Raw genomic sequence first — 27,694 nt, 5'->3', positions numbered from 1 at the left:
GTTCTCCGCTTTCCAATGAGCATTCTTCAAAACTTCCGGGCAAACGATATTTTGTATAAATCAAATACCACTGCAGGTGCCTCCAGGAAATTCCCTATTTAAAGGACTGGGAGCCCCAGCAGCACACCCAGGGTTGTGACTTTGATTTTATTACGCCGCAATTTAACCAGGACACCCAGGAACACTTTCCAGACTACATGTCCCGGGATGCCCCAGGTTTAGGAACACTTTCCAGACTACATATCCCAGGATGCCCCGGGGTTTAATCAGCTGATCTAGACAACTTGGTGGGAAATTTGAAACGGAGCAGCCTGATTCTGATTTCCCTCTTTGGCTTCACTTGCTCTCAGCTTCAACGAGCTGGTGTTTCCTCCTTAAGTCTCAGCTGCGACACGTGGGGTCCCTTTTCTCTCTACCCTATGTCTTCCCCTTATTATGTTTCCCCCTCCCTGGCTATCTCTGTTCTAAGGATTCATCAAGCGGGTAGATACAACTGGGAGCAGACGCCGTGGTTTCTGCCCTCCTGCAGCCTATAGTCAACTAGGGAGACAGCTATTTGTATGGTTGTTTATTAATGTACACCCAGAAATCCTGAGAAGCGCTCCAGGAAAAAGTAGCTTGCAGAAGCAAGGTATTTGTGGATCCCGTATTCATAATTATTCTCCTATTCTTCTGTCTTGTTCATCATTTTATTTGCTGGCACATAACAGAAGCTTCGCACATATTTGAAGGTTCAAATTCTCATTATTGCATTGTGTTATTGACGAATTATTGTACATCAATGGATGTATGATAAACATTTGCCAGATTGAATGGAATTAGCCAGGTCTTCTAGGTGCTTCTCCAAGGGTGTCGATTTCCCCATCTTTGTGCAAGAGTAGAGCTGCTCAGCCTGTTAGGATTTCACGTCAACCCAAGGACGCCTTTTGGCCTCCCTCTAAACACCGTTACCGTCAGATCTCTCGGACCTTCATGGAGCAAAGTCAACCCTCTTCCAGGTGACAGGCCCGCACATAGCCCATCGCTCAATAAGTACCTGCTGAGGATTTCAGGAACTGTGAGAAGCTTGATGAACATTTTAAGGCAGTCTTGAGGTCTTCCTGTGGCTCCCATTTTAGGAGAAACAGTCCCAGTTCCTTAAACGATTTCTCGTATGACATAGTGAGTTCCTTTATCAGCTAGTTTCACAACCTCGCAACACCCTGAGGGCAAGCCGAGGCTTACCTTCCCGTCTCCCCAGCTGGGGGCCGGGGAGTGCAGGAGGGGACTTTGGGACTTCTCTTGTGTCTGGGGACCACGGAAGCCCTTGCAGGGGCCCACCTCACACTGGAAGGCAGGAAGGGGTTACCCTAAGAAAAAAGGGAGGTGATGGGTCCCTTCAGCGTGTGGGGATGGCAACGACAGGAAACCCTCGGGAAAAGGGGGGACAAGGCCAGGCCCCTTCTCAGGAAGGAGGAACGATTCTGAGGGCCCTTGAAGCAGGGGGCACGACTCTGGGTTCCCCTTAGGAAGAGATGATGACATGGGAGGGGACCCCTCAGGGAAAGAGGGTGACGCCGGGGTCTCCCTCGGGAAGGACAATGCTAGGGCCCCATCAGGAAAGGGGACTGACACCAGGGTCCCTTTGGGAAGGGGATTCACGCCGAAGTCAATCTAAAAGAGCGGAACGGCGCTGGGGTCACTCTCAGGAAGGGAGCGACGCCAGATCTCCTCACCTGTCTCAGGGGTGGTCGCACCTGCTGCGGTCTGAGCGCCTCAGTATCCTCAGCCCGCGCCTTTCATTGGCTGCTTTCTCGGCTAATGACAAGTACGCCAGCCCGTCGTGGCGCGGGGCGACATCTCCCGCGGGCCCTCGCCACGCCCCCTGCACGATGTGCGCGTGCGCAGCTTCGTGGTCCTGCTGCAGCGTCCCAGCCCCACTCTAGGGGGCGCTCGGGGGTCGAGCTCCCAGTCTTGCCTCCTCCTCTGCCAACGACCCATTTTATAATAATGGTACCTAGTTTATAAGGCTGTTGTGAAAATTGAATGTGATAAAGCTGAGCTCTTACTACTGGCATTTTACGGCGAGGGAAACTGAGGCACGGAGTGGGGAAGTACCTGCTCGCACCAACCCAGTCATTAACTGGCAGAGTTGAGACCAGATTCCAGGCAAGCTGAGTCAGAGTCTGTGTGCTTACCTGCCCTGCTTCCGTGCCTCCCAGATAACAAATACCGGTTCTTTCTTTCCCCTGATTATAAAATAATTTCCCCCTTGATTATAAAAGTAACACATGCCCATTGCAAAGCTTCAGAGACTATCGGAGACGGCAGAACAGAAAACATAGATCTCTTGTAATCCCACCGCTGGAGACACTGTTAATATTTTGATGGACCAGCCACCTTTTCCAAGCACATATTTTTTAGTAGGATCATATAATGCAGAGTGTTTTGAAACCTGCTCTTCTCGCTATGGACATCTTGTCATTTTAACAAATAGAGATCCACCTCATTTTTTTTAAAGATTGGCACCTGAGCTGACATCTGCTGCCAATCTTCTTCTTTTTTTTTTTCCTTCTTCTTCTCCCCAAAGCACCCTGGTATATAGTTGTATATTCTAGTTGTGAGTGCCTCTAGCTGTGCCATGTGGGACGCCACCTCAACATGGCCTGATGAGCGGTGCCATGTCCCTGCCCAGGATATGAACTGGCAAAACCCTGGGCTGCTGAAGTGGAGCGCGTGAACTCAACCGTTCCACCATGGGACCGGCCCCCACTTCATTGTTTTTAATGGCTGCATATTATTCTATTTTATGGGTGAAGCATAATTTAATGACTCCTTAATGTTGGACATCTGAGTTTTGTTTTTTTTTTTTTGGTGAGGAAGATTGGCCCGTAACTAACATCTGTGCCAATCTTCCTCTATTTTTTTGTATGTGGGATGCTGCCTCAGCATGGCTTGATGAGTGGTGAATAGGTCCCTGCCAGGATCTGGGCCTGTGAACCCAGGACTGCCGAAGCAGAGCACATGAACTTAACCACTACACCACCAGGCCAGCTCCTGGACCTCTGAGTTCTTAATAATTCTTCACTATTCTGACCAACACTAGAAGGGGCATTTTGTACCTACATCTTTAGGTTTTCCTCCAACTGTTTCTTTAGGATAAAGAGTTTTAAAGCCGCAATAGCTGGGTCAAATGCATGCACAGTTACTGATAAATATTGTCAGGCCACTCTGGGAAAGCTGTATGTGCCTACTTCCATCAGCACTAATGAGCCATGAAAGTGTTTTGCCCATCCCACGATATTCCATCTTTTCATTATTTGCCAATAAATGAAAAAAAAAAAAAACAGAAACAAGGAGCAGGTCTGGTGGCCAAGTGGTTAAGTTCATGCACTCTGCTCTAGAGACCCAGGGGTGGCTGGTTTGGATCCTGGGTGCGGACCTACACACTGCTCATCAAGCCGTGCTGTGGCAGCGTGCCACATGGTAGAACTAGAAGGACTTACAGCTAGATATACAGCTATGTACTGGGGCTTTGGAGAGAGAAAAAAAATAGGAGGATCGGCAACAGATGATAGCTCAGGGCAAATCTTCCTCACCAAAAAAAGCATACCTTAAAAAAGAACCAAAGAAAGCATCTTGTTTAATTAGTACTTCCTTATATTTTTATGCTGTGAGAAAGGGGAAAAGATTACCTACATCTCAAGATTTTGTGCACTTGAAATCAGGCCGTGATGATCATTTAAAGGTCCCTGGCGGCTATCATTGGGGAACAGGCCCTGGGTGAAGGGACGTCCGGCCTTATTTCTCTGAATTTCCCCAACGTTCTAGATCATGTCTCAGCCTCAGTTTCTTCATCTGGGAAATGGAGCCTAGGACAGTACCTATCTCAGGGTCCCCGCAGTCAGTAAGATGCTCCGCCCAATAGGCGTAGCAGTGGGCGGAGCCCCCGAAGGCTGGGAGGGGCGGGGCCATCTGCCCCAGACACGTGCCTGCAAGTGGCTGATGGCAACTTCAGAGAAGGAACGACTCCACCCCCTCCCCAGGTCGCCCGTCCTGTGCAGATGGCAAAGCCTCGCTGGCTGTGCCCCGCTGCCCGCGGTGGTCACCTTGGCCTGAAGAAAGATGAACTCCCCACGGGGAGATTTTATAGAGCCCGCTGATGGTCACGTGCCACCTCCACCCTTTGATCCACATTCTCAGACTGTCACTGCATCCCAACACAGGAGGCGTTGGGGACATCACGCCTGCCCTTTTACACTTGGGGAAACTGAGGCGCAAACAAGAAGGCTCACTGGGGGTCACCCAGCCGTCCCCTGCAGCCTGGGAGTGGCTCTGCCTCCTTTGGGAAAACGTGTGTCACCTTTTTGCTTCTTGTGCAAAACTCAGATTCGCTGGAAACTTCTACCTAGTTTTCCAGCTTCGCTTCTCCCCTCTGGGTCCAGGCTTACCCCACTCCTCTGGCCAGGGTATCTAGTGTGAATCTTTACGCCACAGTCAAGCAGGCCACCGTATATACACGCTAAATCCTCTACACTCACACTCTCCCTTAAGTTCCAGAACCGTGCAGTCCCACACGGCAGCCGCCGGCTCCATGTGGCTGCTTCATGCAAAGGAAAATGAGAACTCTGGTTCCTCAGTCGCACCAGGCACATTTCAAATGTTTAATAGCCACACGTGGCTAGTGGCTACCGTGTCAGACAGAGCATAGGACATTCCCATCGTCGTAAAAAGTTTCACCGGACAGCCCCGCCCTGGACCCACCTGTAAGTCTGGGACTTCTGTTATCCCCTTTTACAGATGACATAACTGTAGGTGGGAGAGGTCTCACGCCCAAGGTCACACAGCTGGAGCTGGCATCCAAACTTGTCCCTGGCCGCTAGAGATGAGCGGCAGAGTAGGCTGGTCGACGTGTCCGTGGAACAAAGCAGCTGCCCTCATTTTGTTCCACACACACTGTGAACATACACATATTCACGTATTTACAGCCTGATCGCACTGAGCTTACCCACTTACGCACTGCTTATGTGTTTATTTCTGCTTATTGCACCCCGGAGGCAGCCCGGTCTCCATCTGAAAGCCGCTTCAGAAACACTTCGACTATTCACATCTTTATCCACAGGGGAAGTTTGGCTCATTAGCATAATGAGCATCAGAAACGTTTTATAGGTGAAATCAGAAGCGTGCTAATGAGCCTGATAAAGCTTGGAAAAACGGGCTCCCATGGGTAGAATTAACCATATTCAAATACGGGGATTGGTTAAAATATCTGAGATTCACTCACTCTCCAGCCTTGTATGAACACATTTGAAAAACAGAGCCAAAATCCTGAGCTGGTCCTGCGTGAATTGGAGGATTCAGCTTGCCTGGCAGCCGCAAGGCTTACAGGCTGTAAGCAACACAGGATCCTGTCTTTAAGAGGTTTGTTGACTTTTTTCTTCTTTTTTTTTGCTGAGGAAGATTAGCCCTGAGCTAACATCCGTGCCAGTCTTCCTCTACTTTCTATGTGGGTCATTGCCACAGCATGGCTGATGTAGGTCCACCCCCAGGAACCAAACCTGGGCCACCAAAACAGAGCGCACGGAACTTAACCAGCCTCAGAGGTTTATTCGTTTTGGTTTGTTTTCATGCAACCTGAAGGTTGCAACACCAAAATGGGCAGGAAGCTGGGAATTCAAGGAACTTACAGGTGTAAATTCTCTTGTGTCGGGTAATCAAATTTCATGTCTGCACAGCAGAATTTGAACTTGGACCCTTTATCACGATCTGGCAGTCAGATAGTGGAGGCGCCATCCATCAGGCTCCCTTGGGGTTTCCAGAAGATTCCAGAAGAATCCAGAATTGTGTCAGATACGTCCCGTGTGGGAGAAGTGAGGCTTACCTGGGGCTGCTGGCCTCCAGAGACTGCGACGTCTGATCCTCCACTTTACAACCTGGGGCTGTGCACCCCCCCAAAAACCCCCTGTACCCCTCAAGTTCTATCTGCTGGGGGAGGGGTAGGGACAGAGTCCCCTCTTCACCCCTAGCCCACTGCAACGACACTGCAGGAGAGGCGCCCTCGACATCATGGCGGGAATGGAAGCCACATGAGCCTGGAAGATTCGTGAAAGCCTCAGTTTAATTGGAGACAAGATCAAAGGATTGATTATCGATCAGACTCAATGATCGTCAAAGTGGACAACACGCGAGCAGCACACGGGGGGGCCTGTGCACCCCCGGAGACAGGAGCCCTGATGGGGGATGGGGGGCCCTCTCGCCGGTCACATCCGGCCCTGGGGACGGGGAGGGGGCAGGCTCTGTCCAGCCCTCGCCCCCTCCGATGCCATGAGTCCCCGTGCAAACCGGCGCCGAGTTCCCCCTTTCGGGGTCCATGGTACAGTTTGTATAATACAGCGGGAAGGGGGGCTCTCCCTCTGGGAGACCCCCTGCCCTCCTTCCCCTGCTGGTCAGCGGGGGAAGGGCGAGTTTATTTTCCCTTTTTGCCTCTGTAGAATAATTTACAAACCAACCTTACAGTATGTACAAAAAAAAAAGAAAGAAAACAACAACAAAAAGGCCCACTCCGGTCGCCGGCTGGGACAGAAACTACGTTGGCTACAAAAATGAACCCTGTACAGCATCTTGGGGGCGGGAGCGGGCGGTCCTCCCCACGGAGATGGACAGACTGATGGAGGCTGCGGGGAGCTGGGGGCTACAGTACCGTGTGCTCCGCAGGGGACGGGAGGCGATGAGAGAGGCCGGCCTGCAGCGGCAGAACCGGGCGAGGGGCAGAGCAAAGGGAAGACGGCATCTTTCCTTCCAGAGGGTCCCCCATGGCTTGGAGAAAAATGGCCTTGCATCCGTTTGTCGTATTGCTCAGGGAGCAGCTAGGGAGCGAGGGGGTGGCTTCGCAGGGTGGAGGGCGATGGGGCCCGGGTAGGGAAGGGCTGCCCAGAAAGGGGATGTGGGTGTACACCATTATTGCTTCTTCCTAGGGCACGGGGGGCGGGGGGGGGAGTGAGCAGGAGGATGCTGGGGAGGGGGGTGCCCAGGATGGGGGCTCCGGGCCTGGCCCCGCCCCACCCGAGGTGCAGGGGGGCGAGCCACTGCGACCCCCTCTCCTATGGCCGTGGGGATCATTAAGGCAGAAACAAGAGGAGAAGCAGCTAGGCGGAGGGATGCGGCTGGGAGCCGTCCCCCCCCAGATGGAGAAAATTCGAACGGAACCCAAAGTGGAGGGGAGGGGAGTGGGAAGAGAAGGGGGGATCAGGCCCTCCTGAGACCGTAGCCCCCAGGCTGGTGGTGTGCCCGTCCCTCCCACCCCGGGGGCTGCAGCCCGAAGACCAACCTCCCCCTTGCGGTCCCCGAGTCAGTATTGCCAGGTTTGTGCAAAATGAGGCGGAAGACTTCTGGGGGGGGGGGCGCAGCGAGCCAGAGGGGGGCTGGGGCCTCCCACCGTGACCCCCTCACCCGCCGGGGCCCCCGCCCAGAATGGCTATTCCTGGCTGAGTTCTAGTACCCTCCCAAATCCAGAAGAGAAGGCTGGAGGGGGCTTCTCGGGCCAGGCGGAGGGCCCTTGAGGCCGGAAGACGGCGCCTGGAAGCTCGGGGTGGGGGGCGGTGGCTGGAGATGACGGAGGGGGAGCCGGACACAGGGGCATCTACAGTTGCTGTGTTTCATCCTGGATTTTTTTTTTCTCTTTTTTTTCTCTTTTTCTAAAAATGTCACGATTAAAATTCCAAAAATAAAATCCCATCCGGGACCTCAGCGCCTTCGTCCCCCAGCCCCCACCTCCAAAAGGAGGCCCCGTGGGTGGGGGTTGGGGGAGAGGGAGGAAAAAAAGAAAAGAGAAAAACCCCCACTTTTCTGTTTTCTTTTTTCTCAGGAGGCCCAGGAGTCTTTGAGGCAGTGGAGGGGTCGTGGGGGGGTGACGGCGGTGAAGGGAGGCAGAGGGGCCACAGCGGGCGGGGACGGGGGCTCAGGGAGGGCCTCCAGCTGGCCCCCTCCCGCCAGGAGTTGGGGGCGCGGGGGCGTCCTCGCCGGGGGTCCCTGGGCAGGCGCAGCGCGCCCCCTTGGCAGCCTGATGATCCTTTTGGGCCCCCACCTCAGCCGCCGTGGAGGGGAGGCCCGAGCGGCCCGGGGCCTCCTCTGGAGGGGGCAGGGTCCTCAAGGCAGGCACACGGGGGCTGCTGCAGCCCACACCCTCGGCGGACGCATCTGAGGACGAGGACTCCTCGCGGCCCGCAGCCACACTGTGCGCCGAGTCTGCCCGTCGCCTCCAGCACACTTCCTGCACCTCGCGCTCCATGCACACGTCCACGTCCTGGCCGGGGACCTCCAAGAGTCCCTCAGCTGGGGATGCCTCCCGGGCTGCGGGCGACTCCTCCGCTCCACCGGCGCCCAAGGCAGGGCACGCCGCCTCCTCCTCCTCGTCCTCCTCCAGCGTCAGCTCGAATTGGAACTTATCAGGCGGGGGCGGGTGGCCCGGCCCCCTGGCCTCCTCGTCGGGCGGTGGCGACGGGCTCTGCCGGATGGCGCTGTAGTACCAGTCCCGGTTGTCCTCCAGCGTGTCTAGGATCTCCTGGGCGTCCGGGTGGACCAGGTCAGCCCACGTCTCCCATAGCGGGTGCACAATATAGTCGATGAAACCCACCTGCGGAGGGAGAAGGTATAAACAGTGGGCCTGCTGGCGCCGAGGGCACCCTGTGGGATCTAGGAAGATCTAAAAGATGCTGAGACCGTTTGACCCGGCCATCCTGCTTCTCCAGATCCACCCTGGAAAACTGGCACAAGTAAAAAAAAATCAGAGATGAGATATAAGCAGAAACTGGAGACAGCCCCACAAATACATCAGTTGGGGGTTAAGGTAAAAAAACATCGGGGGACACCACAGATGTTCATTATGGTATCTTTGTGCGACAACAAAAAAATAGGAATAACTTCCTGGCAGACTCCTGGCTAACACCCCGATATCATCTTCCCTCCTCCAAATGGACAGAATCGTGATTTTTCTCGAGGGAGGCAATGCTTCCAGCTGAAAACTACATTTCCCAGCCTCCCTTGCAAAGAGAGAGTGGCCATGTGACCACCTGTAGATGGAGGATGCTGGGGGCTGCCTCAGCCGGCAGGGGCCTTTCCTCCCTGGAATGGAGCCAGAATGGCTGGAGCTTCAACAGCCTCTGTGATCATGAGAGGCATCTCTGAGGATAGAAGCCCCATGCTTTGGCCGACAGAAGAGAAACACTGGAAGCTCTGGGGTTCCTGCCAACTTCATGAAGCTGGAGAGCCAAGTTCCCCTTCTCTAGACTTTTCTTACATAAAAGAGAAAAAAAAAAGTTTTATTTTGTTTGGGTCACTGTGAATTCCCAACTACTAAATACTTAAATGTCCCATCAACAGGGGAATGACTACACAAACCATTATTTAACTATATCTGTGGGAATACTATACAGCAGTGGAAAAGGATGAGCTAAAGCTATATGTAATAGCTCAGAAAGATCTCCAAGACGTTGTTGGGAAAAAAAGGGCAAGCTGTATATCAATGAGTATATATTGATGCAATTTATATTTTTTTAAAAAGCTAAACCCACAAACTATTGCTGTTAAGTTGCCTGTGAACATATCCACATAATAAATGAATAAAACTGGTTTTCCTTGGAGATCGGTGGTGATTGGCATGCCCAGGGGAAATTTGGAAGAGTCTGGAGACATATTTGGTTGTTAAATCTGGAAGAGGGGGCCAGGATGCTGCTCCACATCCTACAACGCACAGGACGGCCCCCACCACAGAGAATGCTCCGGCCCCACCCCACGTGGCAACAGCGCCGAGGCTGGGTAACCCTGGTCTGGAAGGGCGGGTCTCAGCTCCAGGCCAGGATGGGGTGGGGAGGCCCGCCCACTCCCTTCCCTCGGCTGCTGTGGAGCGGTACCTGCGACTTCTCCACAGAGGCCGTGTGCTTGTCGCACATGGGGCTGATCTCCATGCCCCGCTCGCGTTCCCGGTCGCCCTGCTGGAAGAACTCGGCCATGATGCGGTCCGTCCACTGGCGGTACAGCTCGAGCGGCTTGGTGGGGTTGCTGAGGTCCGCGCAGTGCACCATGTTCCGCAGGACCTGCGGGTGGGGGGGGGGGGCGCCTTCAGAGGCCACGCCCTGTCCCAGTCTGGGGCCTTCCTTACCTCCCCACTTGGGAAAAACGGGGGGGGGGGTTGGGAGGGGAAGAGTGTCTGGGGGCGGGGACGTGGCCACAGACGGGACGGGACATGGAGGGAGACACGGGCAGGAGAGAGGGAGATGAGTGGAAGAGATGGGGGGGAGACACGAAGAGGTTGATGAGGACAGAGAAGAAGGAATTGGGGAAGATGGTGGGAGATGGGGGAAAATTGGATGGAGAGATGGGGGTTGGAAGAGGGAGACGCGGGAGGGAACAGAGGGAAAAAGAGACAGGAAGATGGACAACTTGGGAGCTGGAGGCTGAGGGAGAGGGGCCACCAAGACCTAAAGGGGGAGGGAGGGAAGCGGGTCCAGTCTCCTGATATGATGTACGAGGGGGACACCTGGATGCGGTCGGAGTAGTTATCCAGCAGGAGGACCCCCGAGCTGGTCACTTTCTTGGTCTCCACCATGGTCTTCAGGTCAGCCAGGAGGGTCATGTGCTTGGACATGTCCGTGGCCAGCACCTGCGGGCAAGGGGGCGTCACAGGGGCCGCTGAGGCCCTGTCACCCGCCGGCTGGACCGACCTGGGCCTCTGAAGTTTTCACTTGACCCAACCTGGCCCCACAAGCCGCCCCATAAAATGCCCCCTTTCCCTGCAGGGGCCTTCCTGTCCCGGACGCAGACCCGGCCCTCCCCAAAGTCTCTGCCCCCGAGATGTCCCGTCCCGCTGTCCCTGCCCCCCGCCCCGCCCACCATGTCGATGACCATCTTGCGCAGGCTCTGCCGCTGGCGCTTGCTGAGGTTCTGGAAGATATCGCAGTTGTCCTCCTGCAGCAGCTTGAAGCCCACGGCCAGGTGGTGGTTCTCCAGCACCGACTCGTCGTTGTACATGAGCGCCAGCTCCGAATCTGCGGCCCAGGACGCAGCCGCGGTCAGCGGAGGGCAGGGGCCACCCGGACGGCCCCAAGGGGCGGGGCAGCGCAGGTCCCGCCCTCCGCCCAAGGCCCCGCCCCACCCTGCCGGCCCCGCCCCCAGCCCGGCGGCCGCGCCCCGCGCCAGCCACTCACTGGTGTTGATGAGGAACTGGTTGGAGACCCCGGGGTGGTCCACGTCGTGGATGGCAGCTGCGAACAGGGCGGCAAGAATCTCCAGGTCCGTGAATACAGCCTGGGGGCAGAGAGACACAGGGATTAGAAAGATGGGGGGAGCAGAGAGACAGGGTAAGAGAGAGACGGGGGCACGTCAAGAAAGATGCGGGTCAGGAGAGAAAGACAAGGATCAGAGAGAGGAAGGGGGTCGGCGGGAGATGGAGGTCAGAGACGCAGGGTCAGAGAGAGAAACGGGAGACTGGAGACCGGCAGAGGGAGAGACGGGGTTGGGGAGAGGCGGGGCGGCGGCGCTCACGTCCAGAGCAGGCGTGGCCAGCAGCACGTGGGTGGACTGCAGCACGTCGGCGGCATGCAGGCTGTTGTGGTAGGCCACATTCGGGTGGTAGTGGTCTTCCAGGGTCAGCATATATGTCACCATCGTGTCCACCGGGATGCGGAACTTTTTGAGCAGGTCCCGCTCCTGAGGGCAGGTGTGGGGGTGGTGATCGCTGCTGGCCCTCGGGTCCCAGCCCTGTCCCCCTCCCTGGCACCCTGCCCCCCCCTCAGCCCACCCCACCTGGAATATTGTGTACATGATGCAGCTGAGCGAGCGGCCGCCGGCGTAATTCGACACGCAAAAGATGTTCAGGCCCCACTTGTTCAGGTTCTCCAGTTCCTGGTGGGGATGGAGGTCAGAGATCAGGAGGCTGAAAGGCCCAGGGACCTCCAGACTCATTCCTAGGAGGTCTGGTCTGAAGGTAGCATCATTATTGCCGGCCCAGGGGGTGTCGTGCTCAGCAGCACAGAATTTACTGCCCACGTCGTATTGGGCTGGAAAATAACAAAGCAACCCCAGCGACTGGCTACCTAGTCCTGATTACCCGCCCAGCATTGCACTAGAATTCCATCTCATTTGGCAGGTAAGGGACCCAAAGCTCAGAAAGCGACGTGACTTATCCAAGATCTCGCCTCTCCCACGTGGCAGAGCTGGGATGTGCACCCAGTGCGGCTGACCCCAAAGCACACAGTAGGTACTCAATAACCACTGAGCGACTGCGTGTGGCACTGGCCATTGCCAGCCCGCAGAGGTTACAATCCATGTCAGCGGAGGGAGCCACCCAGACTGCATCGTGTCTGTTGCACAATCAACATGCAGCCCCTGGGCTTAAGGTCTTACGGAACAGCCAGGACACGGTCTGGCCTGTAGGGGACCCGGTTGGGGTCCTGCCAGGTCCCCTTCACTGGCCAGTGCCCCCATCCCACAGCTGCTGGGACTGTCGCTTACAAAGACGCACAGCCGCCCTGTTCTCCAGGGCTACGTGGAGGGGGCGATGCCAGCCACCCTGGGGGCAGCCCCCAGCTGATGACTGACACAGGGGTCCTGAAGGCCAGCGCCAGTGCCTCAAGATGGGCTCATCTCTGTGGGGCTGTTTGCACTCCAGAGTTCCCTGTGGGGTCAGGCCGAGGCAGGGCTCCAGCTGAGACTGCTCAGCTCCTTCCCGTCCTGCTTCTTAGACTCCATGTCTCCCCTAAAGCAGGTACCCCCAAAACCTCATCTCAGGCAGACCCAACGCCCAGTGCTTTTTGGGGCCCCTGGAGAGCCCAGCCCCCCGCTCAGCCCCCACCCACTTGGGCCAGGAGCTCCTCTTGGTCGGTCTTCACCCCGAAGCGGGGGACGCTGGAATCGTTCAGGCTGCTGCTGTGCGCCAGCCTCTTCACCCCCGTGATCTGAGACATGGGCTGGAACTGCGGCCCGGGGGGCGCGGGCTGCTGGGAGGGTCTCTGCCGTGGCGCCTGCTGTTTTTCTCGATCCTTCATGGTGGGCGATGGGATCTCCACTTCATTCTGCTTGTCTGCAGAAGATGGAGAACGGCCACGCATGGGTACCCCGCAGAGGTCCCCTCACTGGCCCTCTGCACCCCCTGCTTTCCGCAGGCCCTGGGAGGTCTCACCCGGGAGGGCAGACCCCTTCTGGGTGTCATCCTGTTGGTCACTCATAGGCTGGGAAGCAGAGGGGAGGTAGGAATTCTTCTGGGAGGTGGCGAGCCCGAGCGGGGACCCTGGGGCCGGCCCGGAGGTGTGGGGGGCACCCAGTCCAATGGCCAGGTCTGGCAGAGGGGTGCTGTGGGAAGTCAGGGAGCAAGCGGGGGATGCTAAAGAGAGCCGTCGCCTGCCCCGGATAGGCAGGGAACCTTCTCGGCCAAGGACGACACCTCCATGGTGACCGAGAGTGCTGGTGGGGGCGGGCAGCGCTGGGAGAATGGAGGAGAGGGTCGTCTCTGGCTCCATGGGCTGCCCCCCTGAACCCCCTTGACAGCAGCCTGCCTGGGGGTCAGCCCCAGGAGCTGTTTTCCTGAGCTCTCAAGGAACAGCCAGGAGCAGGCGGAACCAGGTCTGGCCTGTAGGGGACGCGGCCACCCATTGTGACCCGGCCGGCCAGGTGATGACAGAGCATGCTGTGCTCCCATTGGCTGGATCTCAGAACTCGGGCACCCTGATTGGCAGGAGCATTTGAAACCCTGAACCCTTCTTTTGAGCTTGGGGGGGTTCTCCTGAATTTGGGGACCTTTGGTGATAAACTGTCACAGGGAAATGACCTTGAGTTTGTGGGGGATGTCCTAAGCTCGGGGGTCTTGGGTTCAGAGGTTAGGAGGAGCTGGAGATCCCCATGAGCTTGAGGGTGCCAATGAATCTGGGGTATTCTACTATATTCGGGGTCCTGCTGAGTTAGGAAATTCTCCTAAGTTTGGGGAATCTCTTACAGGTTCTTAAGCTTGGGAATCCTATTGAGTTTGGGCAGTCTATGGAATTTGGGGGGGTCATGCCAAGTTTGGGGATTCTATTGAACTTGGGGGACTTTTCAGCTTGGAGGCATTTTATTTAATTATATATATATGTGGGTTTTTTTTGGTGAGGAAGATTGGTCCACAGCTAACATCTGTTGCCAATCTTCCTCTTTTTGCTGGAGGAAGATTGTTGCTGAGCTAACATCTGTGCCCATCTTCCTGTGTTTTATGTGGGATGCCGCCACAGCCTGGCTTGATGAGCCGTGTGTAGGTCTGCACCCAGGATCCAAACCTGCAAACCCTGGGCCGCCCAAGCAGAGTGTGTGAATTTAACCACTACACCACCAGGCCGGCCCCAGCCTGGAGGCATTTTAAAGTTTAGGAATTCTATTTGAGTTTCGGGGTTTCTTGGGGTGCAGAGTTTGAGAGATCCACTGGGGTCCCACTGAGTTTGGGGGCATCATAAGATATGTGAATTCTTGAGCACAGTGACTTTGGGTGAGCCAGGGTCCCTTGGGCAAACATAGGCAACGGGCCTCGGGGTCTGGGCGGCCCCGCTGGTCCCGGGCGCACCCCACACACGGTGCTGCCCTCACTCACCCAGGAACGTGGTGGAGATGTACTCAGAGACCTGGTTTCCTGACCTGCTCATCTCGGACAGGTGTGTGAGTTCACGGTTGAGCATTCTCTTGAACTGAGAAGAAGGAGGCAAGAAGGAAAGAATGATGGGGGGGGGGGGGGGCGGCCCTCTCGAGAAACTTGTGAAGGCCCTGAGTCGTTCTTCCTTCTGTGCTCAGCTAACAGCCCTCAGCAGGCTGCTGGGGGAGGGATCAGGGTTTCCTTTCCTCCTAGCTCTGGCTGGGGGTCCCCAGGCTTCGGGAGGCAAGATACCTCACATACCCCTCCCTGGTGAGGAAGGGGGGCTCCCCTCCCCATACTCCCCCCCAGGAGGAGCCGGGGAGCACCTGTGGAAGGGAGGGGCTCCTGCCTAACAGGGAGCCAATGGGGTGTCAGGAGACTCCCGTCGCCACGGTGATGGGAGTCTCCTTAGCAACTCCCTCTCCAACCAGCTGCTGAGCTGGGGGAAAAGGGGGCAGGCCTCGGGCCCTTTAACCCTTGCCTTTCCAGAGCCACTTTGGCCTAGGTCTTCCCAGGCATGGCCCCCACTCCTTGGGGGTCCTGGTCCCCAACCTCCAGTTCGGTTTGGAAGGAAGGAATGCAGTTCCCAAGTTGTGTGTGAAGACGTTTGGCGGAGGCAAGGAAGAACCTAGAGTTCAGTGCCCCAGGGGAGGGGGTTTCCCACCACAGGCCCCTCTCCCCCGACCTCAGAGGGGTAGACAGATGCACAGATGAATGGAGTCTGCCCAGAACCAGGCCTGGGGGCCTCTCCTGGTCCCCTCGTTCCACTTCACACAAGCGTCTGCTGTGACATTGTGCATGGAGGAGAAAGGGCATCGGTTCCCCGCCCCCCAGCTCCAGCAAAGCACCCCCAAAGCAGGAGCACACTCAGTCCAGACAGGCAGGAGGGTGAGCCCGGGGGTCCGCACTGGGACGGGATGCTCACTCCTGGGCACACACCCAAAGAGACACACGGACACACACAAGATGGACCCACAAAGTCACACAACAGCACAGTCACAGGCTCCCACGTTACCCAGTTCTACACAGCCCCAGATGCACCAGTCAAGGGGCATACACAGTAAGGGGGTCACTGACACTCGGGGTCACACGCCCCAGAAAAATCACGCAGCCCTGGGCTCACAAACATGGCCCAACACACGCCACCACAACGAGAGCCACAGGACCTCAGCCAGGGCCACGCCAGGACCCAGGCAAACGAGCACACGGTCAGCAGCCCCACGCCATGGCAGACACACACATGTGTGCCCTGACAGTCACCGCCAGCGAGAGACCCACCCCCCAGCCACCCGCCATCCACGCCCAGCCCCGGCCACACACACACAGACACAGTCACAAGGCTTCATCTCCAGGCCACACACATGCATAGCTGCACACACCAGCCCAGACTGGGGGCTGGAGGGTCCGACAGGGGAGGGCCTGGCCCGGCCTCCTGCCCATCCCCCACCCCGAATTCCCCTACCTGGTCCCACCAGCCCACCAGCCACGGCTTGGAGCAGGTCTCGCAGAAGAAATCCACCAAGGGCATCTTGGAAGCTTAGCCCCACTCGGGGCTGCCACACACGCACGCTGGGCTTGGGGGCTCCCGGGGTTAACCGCCACCGTTGGGGGGCGGGGCGCTGGGCAGGTGGGCAGTGGAAGGGGGAGCCGCGGAGGGGCCTGGGCCGGCCCAGCAGGGCTGGGGGCTCCCTTCCCCTCCGCGCTCCCCTCCCGGTGGCAGCCCTGGTTACATGGTCCGCCAGCCTCTGGCCCTGCTGGGGCCCCCCGAGGCGGCAGCTGGAGGCGGCCGGGGACCCCTGCCCATGGGGGGGTGCAGGGCGAGGGTCCTGGGAGGACGCTTCAGAGGCTCTGGCTCCGTGTGTCCGCCTGTGTGTGTGTGTGCGTGCGTGTGCGTGCTCACTGCAGCACTGGCAGGCTGCATGCGATGTCAGGTGGTGCCTGGGGTGGGGGGGCGTTAAAGGGGCATAGGAGCCCGTGGGCCTCAGCCAGGACCCAGGAGGGGCGCGTGGACAGGCAGGGGGACACACCCCCTCGTGAGGACGGGCCCTCTCCATGCACGCACCCAGAGACAAAGACACACACCCAGGGGCTCCACACACTCACAGACACACGAACGCTCTGAGACACACCTTCCACACCAACACAGCCAGATACTGGACACGCTGGAAAATGCTTTCAGTCCTACACTGACCACACACACACAGTCACAACTCTGAGGTCCAACACATCTATAGGCACATAGTTGAGCACACAGACATACAAACGCCTTCAGACACACCTCTTCCAAGAACACAGACCCACACCCGCACGTGCAGACACACACACTGAGGGACGAACACCCAGATACTAGACACACTTACAGACACACTCAACATACCCACGGACACACTTTCAAATAGACACAAATACTCGTGCAGCCTTACACACAAACGTACCCTGACTAATCCATAAGGTAAGACGCATACTCACGCCCACACACCATCGCAGACCCACACTCAGAGACACAGTCACATTCTCAGATGCTCAACACACCCCGAGACACAGTCACCCTCAGACTCCCATGTTCCCAGACAAACCTCCACCCACGGGCGTACGCACCCCCAACGCAGACACTCCCGTGCACACTCATTTCCACACAGGCATCCTCCCACAGGGCTGCCACCATGCCACGCAACTCCAAGAAGCAGCAATCACATGGCCAGCTTTCTGAATGGTGGCCCCTGGAGTTGTGCAGTGCACAGTCTGCACTACTGTACATGGAAGCCTCGCACCCTCCCCTGCAGCCCTGCAGGCGCACATACACACAGTCACAAAGACACTCAGGTTCACACCTGGACCAACTCACACCTGTGGACATACACATCCCTCCAGCACAGCCCCACACACTTACAACCCCGCTGAATCGCCTGTGCACACCCATACGCCTTCCATAGGTACACTCCTGATGGATCCTCTCACAACAGCCCCTCACCCCGACCCTGCCAATGTGTAGCCAGCAAATAGACAGCCACACAGACCCACAGCTGCAGATACACACCAGCAAACCATACAAACATACGACCCCACCCCCAAGAGAGATGGTCGCCTAAGGACAGATGTACAACCAGACACACACATCTCCACACACACCAGGTTAGGGGTTGGTCCTGCCCAGGCATTGACCCCACCCCACAGGCTCTTTCGGCAGATTGGCTCCGCCCCCAGGCCCCACCCATAGGCCCTATCCAGAGCATGGCCCCACCCATAGGCCCTATCCAAGGACTGGCCCCGCCCACAGGTCACATCTATCGGTTGGCCTCCTCATAAGCTCCGCCCAGGGACTGGCCCTACCCCATGGCTGGCCCCGCCCACATGCCCCACCCCACTGTTGGCCCCATCCCAGAGGCTCTGCCCAGGGATTGGCCCTGTCCTATGGCTAGCCCCGCCCACAGTTAGCACCTAGCAGTTGGCCCCGCCCACAGGTCCCGCCCAGAGATTGGCCCCGCCCTCAGGCCCCAGGCCCGCACACCTTGTGCGAAGCCATCTCGCTGACAGAGCGGTAGGTCTGCATGGTCTCCAGCTGCTCCAGACACCAGTCCAGCTCCTCCAGCGTCTCCCGGGCCAACTGCTGGCACGTCTCCTCTGGAGAAGGGGCGGCAGGTGCCGGGACTGAGGCCCTAGCCCGTGGGGGGGTCCGCCAGGGGTGCGCGGTGGGGGAAGGGCCTCGGGGGCGGGACCCGCAATAGGGCAGCAAGAGGGCCCCTTCCCACGCCCCGGGCTTCGTTACCTGACAGCGTGGCTTTGCAGACAGGGGTCGGGCCGCCCAGCGGGGACCGCCTGCAAAGAAATGGGGCTCCAAGGTCAGCCTGTGCCCCGACCCCCGGATCCCTGCCTCCCTTTCTCCCTGAATGGCACCGACTTTTCTTGTTCTGAGCGCTGTGTGCACACGGCCACGTCCTCTGCCTGCAGCCTGTCACAAGAACCCATTTTACAGATGAGGAAACTGAGGATCAAGGCTCAGCAGTGGGTTCAGGTCCTGTGTCTCCAATGTTGCTGCTTCCTCGGCCATGCTTCCCCTCAATTCCTTGAACCTTCTGAGGATGGCTCTGTCCCCGGACTCCCAGAGGGACCAGCAGCTCTCGGCCACACCCCTGCCCCAAAATAATGAGCACTAGTCCTATTTAGTAAGCACCTAAGTATTGTGCTAGACAATGTTCTAGCACTTTCTATATATCATCTTCTAGACTCTTCACAGCAGCCACCTACGGGAGGCACTATTAAATTCCCATTTTTATGGAGGGGGAACAGAGGTTCCACAGGATGCTATTTGCCCAGCAAGTTGGCATCAGGGCCAAGAGTGGCCCCAAGGTGGGGTGGCTGGCCACCCATGGCCTCACCACCGTGTGTCTGGACCCCTCAGTCTTTATTTATAAGCTTTATTTAAGTCTTTATTTATAAGCTTCTGTATCTCAGGCATTCGAATCGCAATGGTTTACTGGCTCAGGGAGCTATTGCCTGAACAGAGGCTCAGAGAGGTCAAGCGCCTGCCTGAAGTCACACAGCAGAGCGCACAGTTGAACCCAGCTGTGATGTGCCTCGTGATCAGGGGCACCGAGGCGCAGCCTCGACTTACTTGTTGCTGGGAATGGGCACATTGGTCAGAAGTGAGAAGTTGTTGCGAACGCTCCGGAGGCTGGCCAGCACCTGGGATGGGGAGCAAGGGTCAGGAGAGGGGCAGCCTGGGCTGTGCCCCTGTCCCCAAGTGAGGGTGAGGGTCGGAGCCCCTTTCCTCCTTAGGGGCGGGGTCTCACCTGGGCGAACGGTGTCACGATGAGGTCCTCAGCGTGCCTGTGGTGAAGGACAGGGGCAGGTCAGGAGTCCTCATGGCGGGAGCCCCAAGGGCCTGGGTGGACAGGGGCTGGGGTCCCCGAGAAGCAGCTCTCTGGGGTGGCCACTGCGGGCGCTGGGCCTGGGAAAGCTGGTGGGCAGGGCGGGGGCTCCGTGGGGTGGGGGGAGGCCGGGAAGTGCCCCCCTCCCTGCTGGGAAGGGCAGCTGCGCTGGGCCAGGCCTGGAGGAGCTGGCGGGTGGGGAGGGGGTGCTCACGCCTCGCTGGTGACCGACGAGTTCCGGGACATGGTCTTGGGCGACATGTCATAGTCGCTGTCCGAGCGGTACAGGAAGGACTCGCGGCGCTGGCTGGTGGCCGGCCCGGCGTGCAGCACAAGGCCGGGGCTCGCCTGAGAGTCCAGGGGGCTGCGGCCGGGGGACGGCGCCGGCCCATTCTCGGCCTCGAGGCTGCAGGGGGCGGGCGGGAAGAGGGGTCAGGGCCAAGATGGAGTCAAGAGGAACAAGGGGACCAGGGACTTCCCGGCAGAGATGGGGGCAGATAGAGGACATTAAAGACAGCAGACCCCCCAAATGAGATGGGAGGCAGGGAACTGCAGAGCCAGGCCCCAGGGACCCAGCGGTGACCAAGACAGACCACAGTCTGCTCCTCACAGAGATGACAAAGGGAAGGGCGGACTATAAACAGGCTAACCTAGCAGCAATGCACACCCCGAAAATCATGGGTCCTCCTTAGTTCTACTCTTTCTTTCACACATCAGATCAGCCTCGCTGCCCACATCTATCCAGAATCTGTCCATTTTTTTTTTTTTTTCCTGAGGAAGATTGCCCCTGAGTGAACATCTGTGCCAATCTCCCTTTATTTTATGTGGAATGGCACCACAGCATGGCTTGACGAGTGGTGTGTAGGTCCCCATCCAGGATCTGAGCCTGCAAACCCTGGGCCACTGAAGTGGAGCGTGCGCACTAAACCACTATGCCACTGGGCTAGCCCCTAAGAATCTGTCCACTTCTTACCCCCTCCTTGGCCAGCCCCCCTCATCGCTGGTCAGGCCCAGTGCATTCCCCTCTGCCCTGGTCCCCAGCTCTTGTCTGCCCCTCAGTCTCTTCCCCCAACAGCAGCCAGAAGGAACGTGTGACACCTGAGACAGGTCACATCCCTTGTCTGCTCAGAACCTTCTATGGCTCCCAGCTCACTCAGAGCCAAAACCAAAGCCCTCACTGAGGCCCACAAGGCCCTGTCACATGATCTCCCACTCTGCCCCTCACTCCCTCTGCTCCAGCCGCCACGGCCTCCTTGCTGTTCCCTAACATTTCAAACACATTCCTGCCTCAGGGCCTTTGCACAGGCTGCACCCTCTGCCCAGATCACCAATGTCTTCTTCTTCGCCTCCTTCATGCCTCAGTTCAAAAGTCGCCTCCCCTGCCCTAATATTTCTTATTTCCCTTCCTTGAAAAAAAATACTGCTTACCTGACATATTCTATATTATCCTTATCTTCTTTATTGTTTCCCTTCCCTTCTAGAACTAAGCTATCCAGAGCAGGGATTTTTGTCTACTTTGTCCACAGCCATATCCCTTAGGCCAAGAACATGGCCTCGCCCACAGTGCAGGCCCAATAAATGTTAGTTGAATGAATTATAAACGGTATGAATGAATGAATACATCAACTGGATTGTGCCAGGCAGAGAATGAAAATGAGGTGGATGACTCCAGGTCACTGGAGAGGTGACTGTAGCTGCTGTGGTTGAGGCTGGCCTCTCCGAGGAGGGGACATTGAGGCAGGGCCTGAAGGATGAGAAGGACCAGGCCCCAGGTCGGGAGGTGGGAGGACACGGCATGTGCAAAGGCCCTCTGGCAGGATTCGGTTTTTGTTGGAGGACCAGTGAGGAAGCTGGTGTGGCTGGAGCGGAGATACAGACAGACTAGGACAGAGACACAGCCACGGAGAGAGGGGACACAGCGGGACCCCAGCCTGGGGGCGATGGCAAGACAGACCCTCAGGAGGAGGCAGGGAGATGCTGGCCGTAAGTCTCCAGCTGTGGGACCTGGAGGAAGTGAGTGAATTTCAGTGTCTTCATCCACAGAATGGGGACAACCGCTGCCTCCCTTGGGTCACCCAGGTGACCAGCGTTAAGACGGGCAAAATGCTCGGAATGGTGCCTGGCACAGAGCACACACACAGATCAGTGGCAATTACAAGTCTCTCAGCCCCACGGATGCCACTTGGGAGTGGACTCAGGAAGGCAGTCAATATGGAGAACTGAGGATGAAAGCGGGGAGCTGGGTGCCTGCGACATGCTGTGTGGCTTTTGGAAAGCCACTGCCCTCTCTGGCTGTTCCTCTGTTGTTAAGGTGAGGGGGTTAGACCGGTCAGCAGACTTCAGGCTATGCTCTGGTGGGGGCGAGGGGGAAGGGGGAGGAAATGGAATCCTCCTCTTTCGGGTCCACCTATTGAGAGTCAGCATAAGATTTTATTTGAACGGTCCGTTGCTGAGAAAGAAGTCTGGAATCGCCTAGACCAGAACAGCGATACCAGCTTCCGCATACTGAGCCTTTTTTCTGGGCCAGTCCTGGGTGGGGGACCAGGGAGGGACTTCATTGATTCCATTTTACAGATGAAGAAACTGAGGTTCAGAGAGGGAAATGATTTGCTCTGGGTCACACAGCAAGATCATGGTGGGGTCAGAATTCGAATCCAAGTCTTGTGCCTCCTCAGACTAAAATGTTAACCTGTGCTCTCTGCCTGCTTGACTCCCATCAGAGCACAGGGCTCCCACATCCCTCCCCCGGGCCAGGCAGCTGGCATAAAAAGCAAAGGGGGGTGGGGGAGGCTGGCCTGGTGGTTAAGTGTGTGCACTCTGCTTTGGCGGCCTGGGGTTCGCAGGTTCGTATCCAGGGTGTGGACCTATGCACCGCTCATCAAGCCATGCTGTGATAGTCTCCCACATACAAAATAGAGAAAGATGGGCACAGATGTTGTCTTGGGGGTGGTCTTCCTTAACCAAAAAGAAGAAGATTGGCAACAGATGTTAGCTCAGGGCCAATCTTCCTCACCAAAAAAAAACCCAAGGAAAAAAACAAAAAACAAACCCTGTGAACTACCACTCCACACCTACCAGGATGGCTAAAACAAATGAAAACTGACAATAATACCAGTGGTGACAAGGATTCGGAGCAACTGGAACCCTCATTCATTGCTGATGGGAATGACAGGGGTATGGCCACTGTGGAAGACAGTTGGTCGATTTCTTATGGAATTAAACATACACTTCCTGTTTGATCCAACAAATCCACTCCTACGTATCTACCCAAGATAAATGAATATATATACCCACTCAAAACCCACAGACAAATGTTTATAGAATTTCTGCCCATAATCACCCAAGACTGGAAGCCACTAAACCCAACGTGCGTTCACTGGTGAGCGGGTAAACTGCGGCCGGTCCACACCATGGAAGACTGTTCAGCAATTTAAAAAACACCAAAAATAAACTGTGAAAAAATAATATATATTTGGCCTCTGCCCAGTTTCCTGGCACATAATTCCTGAAACCCTACGTCTCTCTGCAGTGAAAAGTGTCTTGCTGTATGCTAATGAGATGAGTGGCAGTGGGGACGCCTGGACAGCCTGGGGGCGGGGGGGGGGCTGGCTGCCAATCATGTGATTAGAGGGTGGAACTTTCAGCCCCAACTTGGGACCTCTGGGGACGGGGAAGGGACCAGGGGTCAGTTAATCACCAACGGGATGGCCAACGACGTCATCGGCCACGCCTACACCACAGAACCTCCATCAGAGTCCCTAAGTGACAGGGTTCTGGGAGCTTCCGAGGTGCTGGGAGGGTGGTGCACACGGAGAGAGTCTGGAAGCTCTGATTCCTTCCCCATCCCGTGCCCTACTAATCTCTTCCATCTGGCTGTTCCTGACTTGTATCTTATAACAAACCAGTAATCTAGTAGGCAAATCTTTTTCTGAGTTCTGTGAGCTGTTCTAGCAAATCATCAAACCCGAGGAAGGGGTCGTGGGAACCTCTGATTTATCGCCTGTGGGTCAGAAGCACAGGTGGCAACTTGAACCTGAGACTGATGTCGGAAGTGCGGGCAGCTGTGTGGGACGGAGCCCTGAACCCGTGGAATCTGCACCAGCTTCGGGCAGTCAGCGTCAGAAGTAAATTAGTTTACCCAGTCGGTGTCTGCAGAGACTTGGGCAAACTGTTGGGTGTGGGAAAACATCGCACATTTGGTGTCGGAAGTGTTCCGCAAGAGTGGGAAGAAACGGCAGTTTGCTTTTTAACTACTGATACACAAAAACAACCTGGATGAGTCTCAAATGAATTTTGTTAAGCGAAAGAAGCCAGTGGTGGGGATGACGTGCGTGAAAATTCCTAGAACAGACTAACAAATGAATTTAGCAAAGTCGCAGGATATGAAATCAACACATAAAAATCAGTTGCTTTTCTCCACGCCAACAATGAGCCATCTAAGAGGGATATTCAGAAACAAGTCTGTTTGCAAAAGCATCGAAATGAATAAGAAACTTAGGAATAAACTTAACTAAAGGAGGCAAAAATCTTGTATGCTGAAAACGATCAACTGTTGCTGAAAGAAATTAAGGAAGATGCCAATAAATGGAAAGACATCCCATATTCATGGACTGGAACACTTAACATTAAGATGTCGATGCCACCCAAAGCAATCTACGGATTTCATGCAATCCCTATCAAAATACCAGCAACGCGCTTTGCAGAATGAAAAACAATCCATCCTAGAATGCATACGGACTCTCACGGGACCCCGAGCAGCCAGAAACATCTTGAAAAACAACAAAGTTGGAGGACTCACACTTCCTGATTCCAAAACTTACTACAAAGCTACGGTAATCAAAATAGTATGGCATCAGCATAAAGACACACATACAGACCAATGGAATAGAACAGAGAGCCCAGAAATAAACCCTCACATATATGAGCAAATGATTTTAGGAGAGGGTGCCATGACTATTCAATGGCAAAAGGACAGTCTTTCTTTTTTTTTTTTTTTGAGGAAGATCAGCCCTGAGCTAACATCTGCTGCCAATCCTCCTCTTTTTGCTGAGGAAGACTGGCCCTGAGCTAACGTCCATGCCCATCTTCCTCTACTTTATATGTGTGATGCCTACCACAGCATGGTGTGCCAAGTGGTGCCATGTCCGCACCCGGGATCCGAACCAGCGAACCCTGGGCCGCCAAGAAGTGGAATGTGCGAACTTAACCACTGTGCCACCGGGCCGGCCCCAAGGACAGTCTTCAACAAATGGTGCTAGGAAAACTGGTTATCCACATGCAAAAGAATGAAGTTGGATCCCTACCTCACACCATAGAAAAAAACTGACTCAAAATGCATCAAGGACATAAACGGAAGAGCTAAAACTATAAAACTCTTAGAAGTGTCATGACGTTGGATTTGGCAATGATTTCTCGGACATGACCCCAAAAGCACAGGCAAGAAAAGAAAAAGTAAATCGGATTTCACCAAAATTAAAAACTTTTGTGAGCCGAGGGGTACTATTCAGAGAGTGAAAAGGCAACCCACAGAATGGGAGGGAAATTTTGCAAAGCACCTATCTGGTAAGGGATTAACATCTAGAACACATAAAGAACTCCTAAAACTCAACCACAACAAAAAACCCAACAACTCAATTGGAAAGTGGGCCAAGAATGTAAATAAATATTTCTCCGAAGGAGAAATACAGACAGACAATAATAAGCACATGAGAAGATGTTCAACACCATCAGTCGCTGGGGAAATGCAAATCAAAACCACAAGGAGATACCACTGCACACCCACTAGGGTGCCTATTATTAAAAAAAAAGAAGAGGGGCCAGCCCGGTGGTGCAGCGGTTAAGAGCGCACATTCCGCTTCGGGGGCCCGGGGTTTGCCAGTTCGGATCCTGGGTGCGGACATGGCACCGCTTGGCAAGCCACGCTGTGGCAGGTGTCCCACATATAAAGTAGAGGAAGATGGGCATGGATGTTAGCTCAGGGCCAGTCTTCCTCAGCAAAAAGAGGAGGATTGGCAGCAGATATTAGCTCAGGGCTAATCTCCCCCCGAACCAAAAAAAGGGCCAGCCTGGTGGCATAGTGGTTAAGTTCATGTGCTCCACCTCACCCAAGGCTCACAGGGTCTGATCCCAGGCGTGGACCTACACACTGCTCCTCAAGCCATGCTGTGGTGGCGTCCCACATAAAGTAGAGGAAGAGTGGCACAGATGTTAGCCCAGTGACAATCTTCCTCAAACAAAAAGAGGAAGATTGGAAACAGATGTTAGCTCAGGGCCAATCTTCCTCACCAAAAAAAAAAAAGAAGAAAAAATAATAACAAAGGTTGGTGAGGATGTGGAGAAACCGGAATCCTCATGCATTGCTGGTGGGAATATAAAACTGGGCAGCTGCTGTGGAAAACAATTTGGCACCTCCTCACAAACTTAAGTATAGAATTATCAAATCATCCAGGAACTCTGCTCCTAGGCACACACCCCAAGAATTGAAAGCAGGGACTCAAAAGGAAGCTTGTCCACCCGCGTTGACAGCAGCGTCCTTCACGATAGCTCAAAGGGGGAAACAACTCAAGCGTCCATCAGTGGGCGAATGGATAAAGAAAATGTGGTATATACACACGACACAATGGAATATTATTCAGCCTTAAAAAAGAAGATAATTCTGTCACACGTACCACACCGTGGATGACCCTGGAGGACACTGTGCTGAGTGGAATAAACCAGACACAGAAGGACAGATACCGTATGATTCTATTTATAGGAGGCCCCTAGAAGAAACACATCCACAGAGACAGGAAGGAGGATGGATGGGCCAGGGGCTGGGGGAGAGAGGGGGAGCTGGTGTCCAATGAGGACAGAGCTTCAGTTTGGGAAGATGAGAAGGTTCTGGAGACGGATGGTGGGGATGGCTGCACAGCAGTGTGAATGTGCTAAATGCCACTGAATTGCACACTCAAAACTCGTTAAAATGGGAAATTTTATCTTACGTAGATTTTACCACAAGAAAAAAACCTCATACAATGTAAAAAGGGCGAATTTTACAATATGTTAATTTTAAAAAGTGAATTGGGAAAAAAAAACCACTCAAGATGGAATACTCCTAGTCCATGAGCTTGGGCCTTTGAGGATAATGCCCATTTATTGAGTACCTGCTGTGTACCGGACACCAGGTTAGATCCTTTTAAGTATACAGTAATAAGAAGACACTTATTGAGGGGCCGGCCCGGTGGTGCAGCGCTTAAGTGTGCACGTTCTGCTTCGGCAGCCCGGGGTTTGCCAGTTCGGATCCCGGGTGTGGACATGGCACCGCTTGGCAAGCCATGCTGTGGCAGGCGTCCCACGTACAAAATAGAGGAAGATGGGCACGGATGTCAGCTCAGAGCCAGTCTTCCTGAGCAAAAAAGAGGAGGATTGGCAGCACATGTTACCTCAGGGCTAAGCTTCCTCAAAAAAAAAAAAAAGAAGACACTTATTGAGAACTTCCTATGTGCCTGGCCCAATTGAAGTGCTTTACAGACATGAACCCAGTGATGTCTCCCACCGACTCTCTGAGCTGGGTGCTGTTAGCGCCCTGGTTCAACGAGGAGGCCCAAGCACAGAGGAGAGGGTGGCGAGGGGCTGGTGGCCTCGCTGCCCATAACCATGTCCCGTGTCCGAAGGCCCAGCCTAGACTAGTGTCAGCGGGGAGGGGAGAGGAACAGCCCCACCAGCGGATCCCAGCCCCGCCCCAGGAACTGGAGCCGCACTTTGGGAAGGTGAGACCAAACCCCAGCGCTGGCAGATCCTGCGGCCTCAGGGGACTCTGCTCACGTAAGCAGGAGCCCAGAGGCCGGGCCGGGAGGCCGCTGTTTGTGCTTCCAGGAGCAGAGGTCCCCTGGGCTGTGGGAGGGCACGGGGAGGGGTGGTGAGGCCTGTTGGACTGCAGCCCGAGTTGGGGGTCGAAGCTAGCCCCTAGAATCGGACCCCTGCCCCACACGGGGCTGTGGGTGTCACCCTTCTGGGCTGCTGCTGCTTGAGGTGGGCCCGAAGCCAGGCCAGAGGCTGCACCGGCGATGTCCCAAAGAGACCCAAAGCCAAGTGGAGTCAAGGGCAGCTGACAGGCCGTGACATCACAGCCACACGCCCGGACGCCCCATCGACAGGGAAATGACCACCCATCCTTTGAACACGGCGACCACTCGGTGGCCTTTGCCAGTGAAGTTGCTAC

General features: G+C 55.5%; 1 protein-coding gene across 7 annotated transcripts in view; it reads right to left on the bottom strand.

The window, feature by feature from the left end:
• Window positions 1–6,079: 6,079 nt before the first annotated feature.
• PDE4A (phosphodiesterase 4A) overlaps window positions 6,080–27,694 on the bottom strand; it is a 35,812-nt gene continuing 14,197 nt past the window's right edge. For 6 of the 7 annotated variants that reach the window (XM_044752176.2, XM_044752174.2, XM_070491992.1 and 3 more), the window contains 14 exons: window positions 19,709–19,900; window positions 19,417–19,453; window positions 19,239–19,309; window positions 18,393–18,442; window positions 18,135–18,247; window positions 14,588–14,681; window positions 12,831–13,054; window positions 11,779–11,877; window positions 11,518–11,682; window positions 11,181–11,280; window positions 10,867–11,021; window positions 10,514–10,636; window positions 9,888–10,070; window positions 6,080–8,611 (listed from right to left, as the gene is read on the bottom strand). In XM_044752176.2, coding sequence (XP_044608111.2) covers window positions 7,937–8,611; window positions 9,888–10,070; window positions 10,514–10,636; window positions 10,867–11,021; window positions 11,181–11,280; window positions 11,518–11,682; window positions 11,779–11,877; window positions 12,831–13,054; window positions 14,588–14,681; window positions 18,135–18,247; window positions 18,393–18,442; window positions 19,239–19,309; window positions 19,417–19,453; window positions 19,709–19,900 — 2,281 coding nt within the window. In that variant the 3' untranslated portion in view covers window positions 6,080–7,936. Of the gene's footprint in view, window positions 8,612–9,887; window positions 10,071–10,513; window positions 10,637–10,866; window positions 11,022–11,180; window positions 11,281–11,517; window positions 11,683–11,778; window positions 11,878–12,830; window positions 13,055–14,587; window positions 14,682–16,088; window positions 16,550–18,134; window positions 18,248–18,392; window positions 18,443–19,238; window positions 19,310–19,416; window positions 19,454–19,708; window positions 19,901–27,694 lie in introns of those variants that run through there. The other variant, XM_044752178.2, reaches the window with a different exon arrangement.

Source organism: Equus asinus, chromosome 20 (assembly GCF_041296235.1).
Source record: "Equus asinus isolate D_3611 breed Donkey chromosome 20, EquAss-T2T_v2, whole genome shotgun sequence".
NCBI classification, from domain to species: Eukaryota; Metazoa; Chordata; class Mammalia; order Perissodactyla; family Equidae; genus Equus; species Equus asinus.
This window is presented reverse-complemented; position numbering and strand designations above follow the sequence as displayed.